General features: G+C 35.5%; 1 protein-coding gene across 2 annotated transcripts in view; it reads right to left on the minus strand.

The window, feature by feature from the left end:
- Nucleotides 1-222: 222 nt before the first annotated feature.
- The window catches only part of SOX6 (SRY-box transcription factor 6), a 248787-nt gene continuing 232525 nt past the window's right edge, over nt 223-16484 (minus strand). For both annotated transcript variants that reach the window (XM_080619786.1, XM_080619787.1), the window contains 2 exons: nt 15287-15503; nt 223-7186 (listed from right to left, as the gene is read on the minus strand). In XM_080619786.1, the coding sequence (XP_080475912.1) occupies nt 6883-7186; nt 15287-15503 (521 nt within the window). In that variant the 3' untranslated portion in view covers nt 223-6882. The remainder of the gene's footprint in view (nt 7187-15286; nt 15504-16484) is intronic.

The following is a 16484-nucleotide window of genomic DNA, read 5'->3' on the forward strand; positions in this document are numbered from 1 at the left end:
TGACAGCATATGGTGTTAATGGATTTCAGAGGCTGATAAATGCCTTTGTAGAATAGAAAGGCCTGTGGAAAACGTAATAGCTGGAAGATTCAGTTGCTAACTTTAAAGGCCAGCTGAACAGGCCTAGTTGCATTTTCCTGTCCATCAACTCGTCATGGTCAATCCTTAATGCTAACTTCAATGCAATAATAAGGGATGCATAGAAGAAGTCAAACACACATCTCATAAAACAAAATTTATCTTTAATTTGTAAGTGTCAACAGCAGTACAAAAGATGGAGTGATGGTGAATAGATTAAGGGTAGAGAGGACAGTCTTGAGGTAAATGAGCATAAATAGGCAGTCTTATAGACACTCCCCTGAGGGGTCTAAACCCCTATCATGGCATATACTGTATCACCCAAGGATGACATGTTTAACATATCAGGAAAGCACCTTGTGCAAAAAAAACCCCAAAACAAACCAAAACAAAAAAAAACAACCCACCCGAAACATGTAAGTAAGGTGCCAACATACACCAGAACATACTGTATATGGACAGTGTCTCTCAATTTTGTCTTTTCCATTAATAACTGAGGCAGAGGAGGAGAAGACTCTTAAAAGTACCACTGAAAGATTATTTAATATTTAATTTACCTCACGTCAATACTGCACAACAAAATCCAAGAAGTCTGTTTATGCAATGAAGCAAAGCTAAGAATAACTATTCTCTTTGTTAACTTGAGAACAGATTTTTTTTAAAATCAGTATCCTTAGCAAACTTTTTTTTTTTTTTTTTTTTTTACTGTATCAAGAGGAGAGTGTGAGATGTGATGGCAACCTTTAAGTTCATTTAAAAACTTTACACTGGACTGTACAAGATTTTTTTGATAAACTATTTACATTTTCAGACTTTAAAACATATTCAAAGCAGCAATAGACACTAGTTTTTCCTCTAAACGCCCAAATAATTACCGGCCATGGGCCCAGGTAGGTACCTGCATTGTATATAGAATTTCTACAAAGAAAACCTGCCCATTAAATTAGCCAGTGGGTGTCCAACAAGCAGCCCTCGCCATTAAGAGCTGCACCCACAGTGTTGCTATAGGAATCAAAGCATAGTACCTTGACAAGAGAGTCTCAGTTGTCCCAATAGCTCTACACAAACTTTACAATTTGAAACAGCAGCTAGCATGTCAGTCCAGCATGTCAGTGAATTGTGCTGATTAAATTAACATAGAGTACAATCTCACAATATACATCACAAACAAATTACAATGTCAGGAAATAAGAGTTACAGTAAGATAAGTTATGTAGTAACAGCTTATAGGCTTGTCTTAATGTAATAAAAAAATTTTTACATGGGAAATACAATAATGAATGAACATAAATGCTAAGCATTCTAGTTTGCTACAAGCTGAAGAAGGGTACAAGAAAAAAACACATTGCTTTCTAGAAAGCAAAACACAAATGACAAAGGAAGACAAACGGAGAATGCACACTAGCAGGTCTGCAATGTGCAGCATACAAACAGTTAAATATTTGCACATTCCCCATACTCCAAGAGCACCAAGGACCTCACTTGTGGTTTTTAGAAAGCGGAAATTACAAAGCAAGCCATGTCACTAAGTTGCTTTATAGTTTTCATATTGCCATAAATAACAATTTGATAAATTTTCCTCTAGCCCAGTTCACCCCATCCCACCGCCTTTGTACCCAGCATGTGAAATCTCAGAATATTTCTTTGTGACCATCTCCATCAAATCTGGTAGTTAAAAAAGGGGGATGGATTAAAATTAAATGCATTTGCGTATACATTTCTTTTTCCTCCTGTGGCAGGACATTACAGGATATCAAAATTGTAGTTTGATCTTAGAAAAATCATATATATTAATGGGTTATAAAAAAAAAAAGAAAAGGGGGGGTTGGGGGAAGTTTTTTTTAAAGGAAAAAGTGTTTTGTAAAAGATCGAATGAGATATATAGTATTATTCTTTTAAAAGAACATGCTTAAGTGCCAACTTGAATCTTAAAAAAGCATGCAAAAAACCAAGGGTCCAAGCCCATTCATTAACGTCTCATCAAAACATGAAGAACTCTATTATACATTCTGCTGGCTGCATCTCCAGTGCAGTTGTTCACACCATGGCCCTGGCTCAGCAAAGTTTGCCCTGCTTAACACCAACACTTTACTGGTCCTTATGACCGCCATGGAAGTACTAGCAATGATTAACCTTAAGCAGGTAGATAAGTGTTTTGCTGGGGGAGGATAGGGGTGTTAATCTTGTAGTATGTTTTGCTAGGAAATTATTTTGTAATGCCATGCCTTTGATATGACCAAAAAACAAAACCAGAAATCCAACCCAGAGAGAGAACTATCTTTTAGATTGCATTGAGAGGTGGTTGTGTTTGTACTCAGAACAGGAACTACCCACAGCTGGCTGCTGTACACTTTCCACAGGGGGTATCATATTTATTGTGACTAAAGCTGTCATTTGGCATTCCCATCCCAGAGCAATCCCATCTTTTGCCCTTCCTCTTGCTGCACCTGAGTACACTGATCTAGGAGCACATCATAATCCCATGTATTCTCAGCAGGCGGTCTCACAAGCTAAATGGTGATGGCCAAACATACAGGCAGATCAGAACTGGGCCACTTTGTCAGTCATTTCTCCATGTAAACCTGTACCCTGGAAAGCAGTTCTGTTTCCATTAAGACTTTTATCTTCCATTTTTATGAAATATGAAGTGAACTATTTGTGGTGGTATCAGACTGTTTTGGGAGTGTTCTTCTCTTGAAAATAAGTATTTTATAATTTTCCAAAAAGAAAATATATTGTATCTGTTAATTAAATAAACTGTTCACAGAGAAAATAGTATTACTATATTTGTGCATTACCTGAATGGAGTTGTTACTTCTTTCAGTCAGAATTATTAAGAGGGGCTGAAACACAATGCTTAAAAATCAATTCTGCAAGTCCTCTTTGTGTATTGTGTGAACAATTTCCCCTGGTATTATAGCCTAATATGACAATAACATGATTTAATGAACATAGAAAATAAAGGTTTGATATTATTAAGTCTTGCCTTCATTGCAAGGGCTATCTTGGGTATGATAACCTTCCAGGGATATGCTTTTGACTTCCAAGTTAGGAAGTTATTCGTGTTAGGAAGTAAAATATCTCATCAGTTTTACCTGGATTCAGAAGACTAATTGTATTTCCTATCAAATGTATCAGAAATTCGGTATGTTTAATGTATCAACTTTCTAAAAAAGAAAAAAAGTATTCTGTGTTTCTGGAATACACCATTAAAACTCAGTGAGAGCACAAGTGAGGCGTCTTGCTGTCCCAGCTACAGGTCCACAATACTGCGCTCACACTGCGGGTGTAAATTCAGCATCTAGATGAGGTACAGTGACTTGTCAGCATTTAATACGGACCAACATACACTGATATAGAACAAAAGTAAATACATAACTTATATTTCACTAAGTATCCATGAACAAAAAATAAAATTCTATTTCCTATGTTATATTTACACAATTAAAAAAGATTCTAAAATGAGATGGTAAATTCATTAAAAACTTTGTTTTAAGCTCCAATTAATAAAGTACTGTTGTTTTTATCCTTATGATTGTCCTTTCTTGATTTCTACTGACATTTTAGAGCCAATGTCGGCTAATAAATAGAATAAAATGCTCACAGGCACAATTCAGATTCTAATATGTACCTCCCACACTCCCAGCCAATAAATGCAATTTTTACCAGCTGGCAATTCCTGAACAGCCAGTCATTTTCAAGAATGTGGCTTTAACATACAGAGCATCAGCATTGAGGCAGGGCTGGAGCTAAAACAAAGTGTTCATACATACATGTATTTTGCATAAATAAATGAAATAACAAGACATAAAAATGACTCAAATCCGGCAACTGTGAGGCAGGCCCACACGAGTCGAAACAGATGACTTTTGTTCATGTAGTTTTCGTACAACAGTTTCACATTAGTCAGAAGTGATAAAAAATACCATTTATATCCAGTGCTTATAACACTTACGAAACAACATCTGTGAGTGTGTGTTTTTTTGTACTACAAGCAAAATCAAGTTTCAGTCCTAAAGAACAGTCCTTTGTTCTCCACAAGCCTGCAGAATATTAATTTGGCATGGTCATAAAATTTAAAAAAATTAACCAACTAATCTAAATGTTTGCCTTTGTGCAAAAAAAAAAAAAAATTACATAAAATACAATGCTAGCAGTACAGCATTCTACCTATGCAACAAAAACAGAGAAAAAAAGAGCAAGAGAAAGAAAGTTACATGGAGGGGAGGGAGAAATAATTTTAACTGGAGAATTATGTAAGACATTAATAAATAGTCATTATTTTAGGAAATAATGGTATCCTCCCCCCCCCCCCCCATCTGAGTTGAATGAATTAAAACCAGTTCAAATTCCCAAGCAATAATAACAAAAAAACACTTTCTATCAGTACCTTAGCCAGCTTAAAGAGGGCGCTCACCAGCTAACGACACAGCATATGCCTTTAAAGTCTTGGCTAGACCAGTTTATTGCTTATTAGACATGGACTCAGAACACATTTAAATAAATATTAAAAATATAGCATTTTGTTCCAAATTACAAAATGGTCAGAGAAATTTGACCATTGTGGTTCTATGCCATTTTCTTTATAAATTGTCCTATAATTGAACAATCCTCTTTGTCTTGGGGGCTGTCTTGCACACAGAAATGTGATTCCTACAGTGGCAGCAATGGCTATCTCTGCTCAAATAGGTATTAGAGGAGCTATGAGGAAATTGACTGCTCCCAATACAGCATCTTGTCATTGCAGCTTACATGAATTTCTGTGAGAGAGGATGATAGCACAAGGATAGCCAGCATTAACACTGTACTTTCATTGTCTGGGCCCTAAAAAAGCCTGTTCACCTCTGTAGGAAGATTCCCACAGACTTCAAGAGGAGCTGCTCTATGCCCACTCATACCTCTCAGCCTGAGTCTGAATTTATTACTAATGTGCTGAACATATCCAATGCAAAATAAAAGCTGAGAGAGTTGAGGAACTTCAGCTTCAGCACATGTATCATCAGGCCCATTAAATCTGCATATACACATATATATACAGTGCTGTATTTGTGAACAGGAGTGGAGTATGAAGGAAAAAAATAAAGGCAATTTCTTCTCTGTCTCTGAAATGCAATAAATTTGCAGTCTGATTTCTATCTCTCGTGTATTTCTCAGATTTTTCTCCAGCAATTGCATTGTTTCTAGTGGCAATGCAAATACAAATTTTAGTTTCTATAGCACCTTACATCCAAAGATCCCAAAGCACTTGACAAGCATTCATCAATATCTGGCATACATTCCCACATGACTAGTATTCAGTAAATATATTTGATGCACTGTTTTCTCAGCTTTGCAAGTCAGGTATTTTTGTGGCTTTCCCTCCCCCATTATAAGTCTCACATATAAATCACTACATAAATACTTAAGGTAGCAAACAGTTCCTTCAGGTCACAATAGGAACATGATATACAGAGCTATGATTCACTGCAGGATTCTACAGGCCCTAAAAGTTCATCACGGTGGATTTTACATCTGTCTTTGCTGCCCAAGTATAGAGGTTTATAACTATAAACACAATTCTTTAGGAATATTGGTACTCTATGTACATATAAAAGAACTCACTTTATTTTGCATTACATATAGCAGAGTGTTTCCAAGTGCTCCTTGAACATACAGTGTTACAGGGACAACTGAATTTCTCATTCATAAATGATCATTTTAGTAGCAGGTGCACTTTTATTTTCATATCCCTGTGTAATTTAAGGGAGGAGAAAGAAGGCGTTCTTTAAAATATCAATAAGGAATTGTAAGTGTAATGCCACCAACAGTACTTTTAAAAATAAATATTAAGTATTTGGACCCTTGACATTCTGGAATGAATAAATTATTTAAGAGAATATGTGTTAAGACTGAATGCAAGGGTTAAAAGCAAAAGGGTAGAGAATGTAATCAGAGGTGGCCTCACACTGCTAAGACAGGCCTGTCCATAGCTGGTGATCGCTCTTTTGTGCTTACTTAAAATGTCACACTAATGGCACATCAAGAGGCAAAAGCAATTGGGCACATGCACTATGGCAACCATATTCACTACTTAAGAATATCCTGTCTCCAGATTCCTGAGTACTTTACCATATTCTGGAAAAAATTAGGTTGTATATAGAATTTTTTTTTAAGATGCCAAAGGATTGTCTAAGACTTTACAGTGTCTCCTTTAAGACTTTCTTTTTTAAAATGTTAAGATTCAAAAGTTATGAAAAGTTTGGCACATCAGAATTTCAGCTATACATATGGAAAAAAAATGGAATTCAGAGACTATTTTTTTAAAGACAAGCTATGATGCAGATGTGCACACTTGTGGACTTGTTCTGTTTCACAATATGAAATCTGCAGTTTTTGTTCTCTAAAATAATCCAGAATAAAAACACATTCACAACTTGTAGGCTGGCACAGCATACCTGAGTGAGAATGTATAACCCCCATCTAAAACAGTAACTTAAACCTTTACCAGCATCCAAACGGAAAAAAGACAAAAGGTAAGACTTGTAAGACAGCTATTGATTCATATAAGTTTTCAAGTCCTGATGTCTGATATTTAATATGTCTTCATCTAAATTTAAAAAAAAATCCAACAAAACAACAAAACAAAACAAAAGTTCATGAAAAATTAGGGAAACAATCTGTCTCACACATTAAGAAACATTTAAGACCATTCTGCTGATGTAACTGTAGGAGCCACACATGCATTCAGGCTCTTTAAGAACTTTTGTTCAAAAAAAACCCCAAAAATCCAGATGAGTCTGAGTAGTTTAATTCTGTGAACACTCCTCAGTTGGCACTGACTGCCTCATGGGCTTCGTTTTCACTACTATAGTCTGATTTGGGATCATCCTCATAGTCCTCGTACATTTCTATTTCATCCTCTCCATTTATCATTTCATTTCCAGCAAGGCTTCCGCTGTCCGTCTTCATACCATAAGTGCTCTGAATGACGGGGATGCTGGGCTCAGGGCTGGCAGAGGTGCTCGAGCAATCTGATGTCATCTGAGGTGATGGCGTGGTAGTCGCCATGGTAATAGCACCAGGATAGACAACCCCCGTTCCTGTGGTGATTGGAATTTGAGGCTGTTGTCTGGAAGGAAAAACGAGAGGGGGACATGATTTCCTGTGTTCAGAGGAGGGAAAATCTACAATTCCAAATGAAAGAAAAGTGTGTAGTTTCCTAGAAAGCATGCATGCATTCCTCTAGGGTTCACAGTTAGGTCCCTTATGGTATTGTTTCCTCTTAGATCCCCGCAAGGACAACTGGTGATTAAATTGTTTAGTAACTAGCAGATGTTGATTCTTTTATGCATTTTGTGTCTGTTTAAAACATACTGCAAACTAGCACTTGGACAGAGATCATCAAAAGGCTTCGGGCACGCATGTGATGCCTGACTGCTACTGTAGACATCATGCCTCCAAAATCTAAATCCTCCAAACACCTGACAAGAGCTTCTGTTAATGAGGGGACCTCAAAATTACCTGGAAGTATCTAAAATGGCAGACAGGTGACTCAGTAACTTAAATTTACTGTTTAAGTGCTAGGTAGACTCCTACATCACTTAGAAAGGCTTTTGATATTTTATTGCTGGCTTCTGATATTTATTTATATCCATGATCAGAATGCCATTTATTCTTCAGGATTTAATGTGTAAGACTGAGGGTTTTAAGCAAAATACTTGAAAAAAACACTCTTAAGTTTTCCTATGTTAACAGACGGTCTGTAGAAATTAAGATTTTCTCCTGAGCACCTGATGTCAGATCTGATTTATTTTGACAATGCAAATGCATGGGAAGACTCAATTAAGGATGTACTATCTCTATTTTTGACATATCTTACCTTCTGATATTTAACTTTGCACTATATGATGTTTACATTTTCATGTGTATATGATTTTAAGCATACTGGAACAATATGACACATAAACTAAAATAGGCTTATATCACTGCCAGTCAAGAAATTCAACACATGCTTTACTGTAAGCGTGTACTAACTGATGCAATGTCTCGTCTTACAGTGATGTATGTACATTCAAATGCTTGCTGAGTGAAGGTCAGGTTGCTGAACCTGTTCTATGGTCAAGCCCTTACTGGCTACAAATTAATTAAATCTACATCTTACATTTAGGTTAACTAACTAATAACATAGTTTTTATATTAAAATACTCATACAAATATTTTCATATTATTTCTGGATCATTACCTTTAAAAGCTAAGAGAAAGAGAGGGGATGTAACTTGTCTGAAGGAAGAGAATCTCCATGGTACTTTAGATGCAATATGGAATGAATATACTTCAGCATCAGCATTACCTCTAAGTGCCCTGGAAGATGCTGGTTTAGTATTGACTAGTTATTGAACATAGATGCCTATCTGTGTAATCTATTTAAAGGATCATAGATTTCAATGTATTCCCAATCATCTTTAGAGCAATATTGACCAGGTTAATTAGACAAGTACTATATCATTTTAGCATGAGAAACAGTGTCAACTTTATTTGAATAGTCTAATGAATTTAACTTCTTGACCACTGTGTCATTCTATGCTAAAATTCAAAAGGACATTCCATAAGCCAGTCTCTTACAAATTAATAATCACTGGCTAAATCATACACAAAATAATGTAAAGCTTATTGACAAGACCCGTAATGTTGAGTCTTCATTGTTCTTTGATCAAATTCCAATTTTGATCAATATTGCACTACAGAGTGAAACCAGAGTCTTTCAAGTTGGAGAACTAATACTGACAGCCAAATCATGAACATACTGTGTAAGATAATATTAAAATAGCATGTAGCTCTGTCATTGCTGGTACTGCTAGCCTGACTCAAAGCCTCTGCACAGCTTGAGAAATTCAAACATCTGTTGTATAAGTATGGTACACCTGGCTAGCAGCGAGCAAAAATATTGCAGTAATTCATTTGACACAGTCATTATACTCCTGTTTGCAAATGATGATTTGCAGATGATTTACAAACAGCTAGGAATTTTTCACTGAATTTTCACTTTTTAAATGGTCTGATAAATGTTTTGTGAAAACAATTTTCAACCAATGCATTTGCTTGCAAGTGATTTTCTGCAAATATCTTTCAATACTTTATTCATAAAATTGAACACCCACATCTCATGGGAACATTTCTATTTTAGGATTGCATGTGATCAACAGTATAAACTATCACTGTTAAAAACCCACATTTATCTCCTCCACAACTTTAAGGCACAGAAAACATTCACTTTAATGACTCTTTCCACAAAGCAAAGAACTGACCCACACATGGTCACAGCAAAATTCTACATATTTGTCACCGGACCATACACACTTAATTCTCTCTAATCTGCTCATCTAACAAATTTTGGTACTAATATTTTTCCAGTATTTCTTAGAATAAGTAAGTTCACAAAACACAGCATGCCAAATCATTCATCAAAGAACACCACAATATTAATGCCAAAAGATGTTCTGAGAAAAGTTGTTTTTACAACTCTTCCAGTAAGAGTTATAGAATATACTTAGAAAATAATTTAATGTAAGCTGTTCTTGCATTATACAGGATGCTAGGGATTGGGACCCTACTATGTGCTGCTATCCCTCCTTCCAGAATATTTGCATTTTTTAGAAGCAAATTGCCTTTTTATAAGCAGCAAGAAAGAAAAAAAATCTTTGTTGCACAGGGCTGTGAGGTGTCTTGATAAAATGATGGTTGTCAGTGTTTTAGCCCTAAAGGACACACTGCATTAAAAAAATCAGATATTCTTTCAAATGCTTATCAACTCAGAAAAACCCTTCTGTATAGCCACTTTTCAATGGGACAGGGTATATTTGTCCAACTACCACTCATTTCAAAGTATAAGGAGAGCAGGTCATCTGAGCATAATAAAACAGAATTTAGAGAGATACCTTTTCCTTAAGAATGCACCAGAAGCATGGCAAACTGTATAATGAATCTAACTGGTAAAGATCTTGATCAGTGTGACAGGAAACTTAAAGGCTCACTGAATTCGTCATTCATAAATGCAGTTCTTTTTTATATATTAAACAAAAATCAGACATGGTGTGCATGCCTGCTGGTGGATGGGTAATAACTGTGAGCTTTAAATTACCTGTATCTCACTGTGGAATAGTAAACACGTGGTAACTGTACCACCTAAATGGGAAGTGTTCTCAAATTGCTATCCTTTTGCTAGCAAAAATTTGCTAGCACTTAAACGTGGGCACCCCCACACCTCCAGTAACTGGACACCTATTTCTCACTCAAGCATTTTTATTATTTAAAGCTGATCAGGTTGTCAGTGTATATTCTGCTCAAGCTGCTGCATTACATCACAGAAAGCCTTATTTTAAGATATAATAAACTGTATGGATGGCATATGTTACTGGAGATGAGTGTTACCATTTTCTAAAGAGTTAAATTTTATAGGATGGGGAGGGAGAAAGAAATCAGAGCATTTATTTGAATTCTAATCACTCTCCCTGAAAGGAAGATTTGGATTTTCTAACCTATGACTCTGAGAATTTTTTAGTGTTTTTTTGCTTTTTTTTTTGGGGGGGAGAGGGGTTTGCTTGCAGGGTTTGGGGTTTTTTTTGGTGGGTGTTGTTTTTTTGGTGGGGTGTGTTTGTTTTTTTTGTTTGTTTTTTGTTTTTGGTTTGGTGTTCTTTAAAGGCATTCACTTCAATGGCATTTTTTTATAATATTAAATTCCATGTTTAATCTTGTATCTAGCTAGATTTTTGCCTTTCCTAAGACTCTAGAGTAAGGGGATAAAAGCATACTTATTGCAAGCTACAGGTTACAATTCAGCTTAGTTGCACGCAACTAAAGCAACAATGTGTTCTGCCTGGTTAAGATTTCCAGAAGCCAACATTAATCTTTTTATCTCTTCAGATCTGTGAGGAATGATGACGCATGGCTATGTACCCTGTCTTCAAACACACCTGAGTCCACCATCTCCTCTTTGCCAAAGCAATCCTTATGTGGCCAGTTACTACAGGTTGTTTGCCTCTCTGCTCTGTATCACTGCTAACATGTCTGTCCATTCTGGGCCCCAAAATAGTTAGGTAAATATAAAAAAGGAGATAACATGAAAATTCTTAGACCAATTGACCTGCTCACAAGTTTGTGGCATTAATCTTAGGATTTTGCTGGAGAATGCTCCACTTCTGACTTTTGCAAAGCTAGCTAAACATTTAAACTGGCAAATTACAATTGTTTTCTGGTCCCTTCCCAACTGTTTTCTGACAGCCCTTTAAGTGATTGAAGCAAAATCAGTTGCATTAAAGAAAATGCTTATGTGTTACACACCCCTAAAACTTACACTCCCATAAGGAATGAAATAACAGTAAATCTCACAAAAGCACCCATTGTGTACTACTTTAAGTTCAACCTACAGGAGTATAATATTACAACCTTATTCAAAACCGTAGTCTAGCAACATTCAGACTATGTGTGTACAGTAGTTATAAACACTATAAAGGCTTTACTCTAAACATCTTACACTGGTAAAATACACACAAAGAGTTACTGCTTACATAATTCTTCAGAGAGATGTATATATCATATTCTTGTATTTAGAGTGTATTGGATTGTAAAACTGACTGAGAATTGAATTATTTTTGTAAGACAAAGCAACAAAAGACAGAGTCTTAACTAAAAATGTCTGAATTATGGTTTATATATGATCCATCTGTTAGTTTGCATTTATTTATTCATTATAAAAAAAGTACTATTGAAGATAAATTGTAAATCACTTGGTCTGTTCAGGGATTAATTTACACTGAAGTTATCATTCACAACTTTCCATTACTAATTTTATTGTTAAAAATAACTCAATTACTTTAAAGACATAGCTGGCTTCAGATTCAGCTTCCACTAGATTAAAACCAGCAATTTTTTAATATACTCTGCATTAAATGTGAATTATTTCTGTACATTATCTGCCTCATTTGGAACAATATTCATTCATGTAGGGATGCAATAGAAAGCCTACACACAGTTTAAGTTCAACTCTGGTCTTTAAAATATTTGCCAGTTCCTAGATTTTTGAGCTGGTCTATCACATACACGACATTTATTTCAGAATATTAATTTCCTGTCTGATTCATTTCAAGAAATCTTCACTCATTCAATTCTTTGGCAGCTTTTCTTTAAAAATCAGAACAGAACTTGGCCATTCATTACCTTATTTCTCTATTTTATTTTAAAGCCTGGCTAGCTTGTACATTGAGATTCTTTAAACAACCTCTGTGCATCTTACTAATGTTTATCATGAATGAGCTTACTGAAGTAAGCAGTATGAGCATTTTTTGCATCTTAAAAGTTCAAGCAGTGTAAACCACTTTCTATGTTTGGGGGGTGGGAGGGTGGTGGTGTTCTAGTTGTACACATTGCAGAATTATTCTTTGCTAGCCAATGGCTCACCCGCAGGAATCTGACTGGAACTAACCTTTAATGGTCTGCTTAAGCCATAAATTTACAGTTAGTAAAAGAAAACACCAAACACAAATAAGAAAAAACATAATTCCTGCTATTTATATTTTCCTTTAGCTACCTGTTTTGAAGGTTTACCTTTCTCTTCACACATCTCCTATTTATCTTTTTATTCTGTGATGGTTTTTTGGTTGTTTTATTTTTGTTTTTTATTACCCATTCCCAACATAATCAGTATGTTCTTTACAAAAAAAAAAAAAAAAGAAGGAGAGAGAAAACCAGCAGGACTTCAAGAGGACTTCAAGCAGTATGAAGCGTTTGGCATGTTTTGTTTGAGTCTATTTTGTACTTTTGTTCTCTGTCTTACAATGAAATATTTACTGCATAGAGTGTATTCAATCCTAAACCCCACATTTGTCTCCTATTTCATTGTGAAAATGAAACTACATCTCAGCTCTCAAGTTTGAAGAATGGCTGATGCTGCTTGTTCCATCAAAACAGTGGAAAAACGATGGGTGTAGAAGGTCAGCTAGGAAAACTGTTCCAGCCGATGCCTTATATATGTGATATTTACCTTAAACACAAGGAAGAGTAAGTTTGAGAAGTTGACAGGCTCAACTACCATATTTCACTTAATTATAATGCCATTAGGATGAAATGTTGCTTTTCATTGCTCAGTAAACTATTGTGCTGAAATAAATTATGCCATGTTTTATGTTTCAGTTAAAAACAAAACAAAACAGACAGAAAAACCCACCAACCCCCCCCCCCAAAAAAAAACAATTAAAAAAACCCCTACCCTAGTCTGGTTTTTTTCTGGCTTTTTCACCTTTTTTGCTTTGTCTCTTCCAAGATTTTTGTTTTGATATTTTTTCTCGAGGGAAAAGGGAATTTGGGGCAACAGTGGGAAACCACAGAAAAGCATGAAATATTTTTTTAAATGACAGCCTGTGTTTCCTCAATATCAAAACTTATATTCTTATTGAACTGCAACACGGATCTCATTTCACCTTCACTGAATGCATCCATTAGACTTCATATTCCCTTTTTTTTTTTTTTTGCATAACTAAGTGCACAGAGTAAGTTTACTTTTTACTTTAAAACTTCTTCTACATGGATAGAGAATGGTAGAGAGGACTTAACATAAATATGAATTAGAACCAATCCTTTTAAGAAAATGATGAAATTCTCGTGGTCTTTCTGATCATACTGTTCAATATATGAGAAAGATGCTAAAATGATACATTTAGGTTGCACCAACAGTTAAATTCTGAATAGTTTTCATTCTTTTCTTTTCTTTTTCTTCTTCTTTTTTGTTGGTTGTTTTTTTTTTGAGTTTTTTTTTTGGTTGTTGTTTTGTCGGTTGGTTTTTTTAATCATAATATCACTCTTTAAGTAGGCACTTCCAATATATAAAATGCTACTGCATAATACTGTTTTGAATTAGCAAACAATTCTCAAATTGTCCAGACTGCTGTTTTGGCATTTCTTTTGCATTTCTTGTCTAGATATGATTTGGTCTGTCAATCTGCTTTGGAAGACATAAGGTAGAGTTTCATTCCTTCAATATGAAAATAATTAGTGATGTCTTATATAAATTCAGATTTCCATTTAGAGTTCTATGCACATTTTTAATGGAAGCCTATTAGTAAACAATTTTGCTTAGAGTGAAGCATAAAAAACAATGTCAAAAGTATAGAATGCAAGGCTATTTCAAGATACCAGAAACACTTCTATTTACTGATTGAAGAAAAAGCCCACATTGTTACAGGCTGTACCACAAAATAATTGACTGCAACAGGAGTTCTGCATCCCAAGCCAAAAATGAGGGCACATAATCGACGTCAAGGTCAATTATCTGGTAGTGAAGCACTCAACAAAAGGAGACTATTGTGATTAAAGAAATAAGCAGAACATTGTGAATTTGGAAAGCCTAGCACTGGAGATAGCTTTTAGACTTTTTGCAAACCACCAGAAACATTGTGTTAGAGCACTGAGCATCAGAGATTAATTCATAAAAAAAACAGGAGACAGAAATCAGTTATGGTGCAGTTGTTTCACTGGGCTTTTGTTATCTTTAGCCTGTAGATCTTTCATTGTGCTTCTTTCTCTGCTGAAGACTAGAAGAAATGCTGCTAAAAACCATGCAGTTTTTAAAACTGTGCCAGGACCTTTTTGAGCCATGTATTCTAAGTTGCAAATCTAACCACTCTATCTATGCATTACTTGAAAGACTCTTCTTAAAACATTTATTTTAAAAATCTATTTTTCCACAGTTGTATATATAACAAAATTCCTAATAGCCTCATGCTATATCATTCATCCATGTGTGTTCCTAATGTGACTGCTACTGCTCCTGTCCCTTTTCTCTTACCTGCCTCTCCTGACTCCTTATTCTATGTGGGAATAGTCTTTTGTGTTTTTCTCTTTCTTCTTGTCTTAATTTAGGAAATTATCCTAGAGTCATTACTAACCCAGAATGGATTAGCTTTCTAATAACTCACAAAAGACATGGTTCAAACCTTTCAGGCTAATGGGAAACAATTTCTTTTGACTTCAAAGAATTCCACAATCAGTCTCATAATCAGCATTTAGTGGCAAGCTGATAGCTCCATATTCCATGATATATCTTATGTTTTTAATAAGGTTTTGCAGGTTTGAATACTTACCTTCTAAATTACATTAGTCAGTGACTTAAACAGATACGTCTATTTGTTTTCAAACGGTACGTTCTGTCTTTGAAAACAATTTCAACAATAGTACTCACCCTACGGTAAAAAACTGCCTCATCTCCTGTCTTCGAGACCTCATCAGTTGTTTGTATTCACCAATACGCAATTTCTTTCCATCAACAATGCAGGTACGTTTTGGTCGAGGTTTGTATTTGTAATTAGGATACTTTTCTAGGTGGATTTTACTTAGCCGTGCCTGCTCTTCATAATAAGGTTGTTTCTCTTGATTTGACATGGACTTCCAGCGAGATCCTGTTAACACAAAACATTAGCGAGTGCTTTACACATACATATTTCAACATGCCTTTTCCTCATAATAAACAAATTTTAAATAGCTTAATTAAATAAACTGATTTGAATTTACATCAGACAGCACATACATTGGGATGCACCATCTGAGACACGTTAAAAGAACCTTGACTTTCAGTATTGCTACAGATCAAACATATGTAAATCTCTATTAAATAGGTGCACGTAAAATCAATAGTTACTCCTGAATATATCAGCCTCATGCTGAAAAACAGACTATTTATTTTTTTACAATATGAGCATTAATCTGTGAATAATTCTATACCTTTGTAATACCACACACAGTATTACAGTTAAATAAGGTCTACAACTATACTTTTGCTGTTAAAAGCTTAACACATTGCCTGGGGATACATGCTTCTTTGATAGTTTTATGAGGATTTGGTTTATAGACTCCTACTAATAGATATTAATACCTTGCTATGTAGCAAGAAAAAATTATCAAAACCTTATAGATTCAACAAAATTATGAAAAATCCTTTGCTGTCTGCGTGTCTTAAATTTACTAATCTTATAAGCTTGGCAAATGTGCTGGTTTTGCCTATGATAAAGTTACTTTTCTTCATAGTAGCTAGTATGGGCTTTGTTTTGGATTTGAGCTGAAAACAGTGTTGATAGCACAGGCCTATTTTCCCTCTTGCTGAGCAATGGTTACACAAAGCCAAGCCCTTTTCTGCTCCTCACCCCACCCCACCAGTGAGGAGGCTGGGGGTGCACAAGGAGCTGGTAGGGGACACAGCCAGGACAGCTGACCCCAACTGACCAAAAAGATATACCATACCCTATGGCATCACATTCAGCATATAAAGCTTGGGGAGGAAGAAGAAAGGGAGGGGATGTTCAGAGTGATGGCATTTGTCTTCCCAAGTAACTATTCCATGCAATGGAACCCTGCTTTCCTGGAGATGGCTGAACACCTGCCTG

Source organism: Psittacula echo (assembly GCF_963264785.1).
Source record: "Psittacula echo genome assembly, chromosome: 5".
NCBI classification, from domain to species: Eukaryota; Metazoa; Chordata; class Aves; order Psittaciformes; family Psittacidae; genus Psittacula; species Psittacula echo.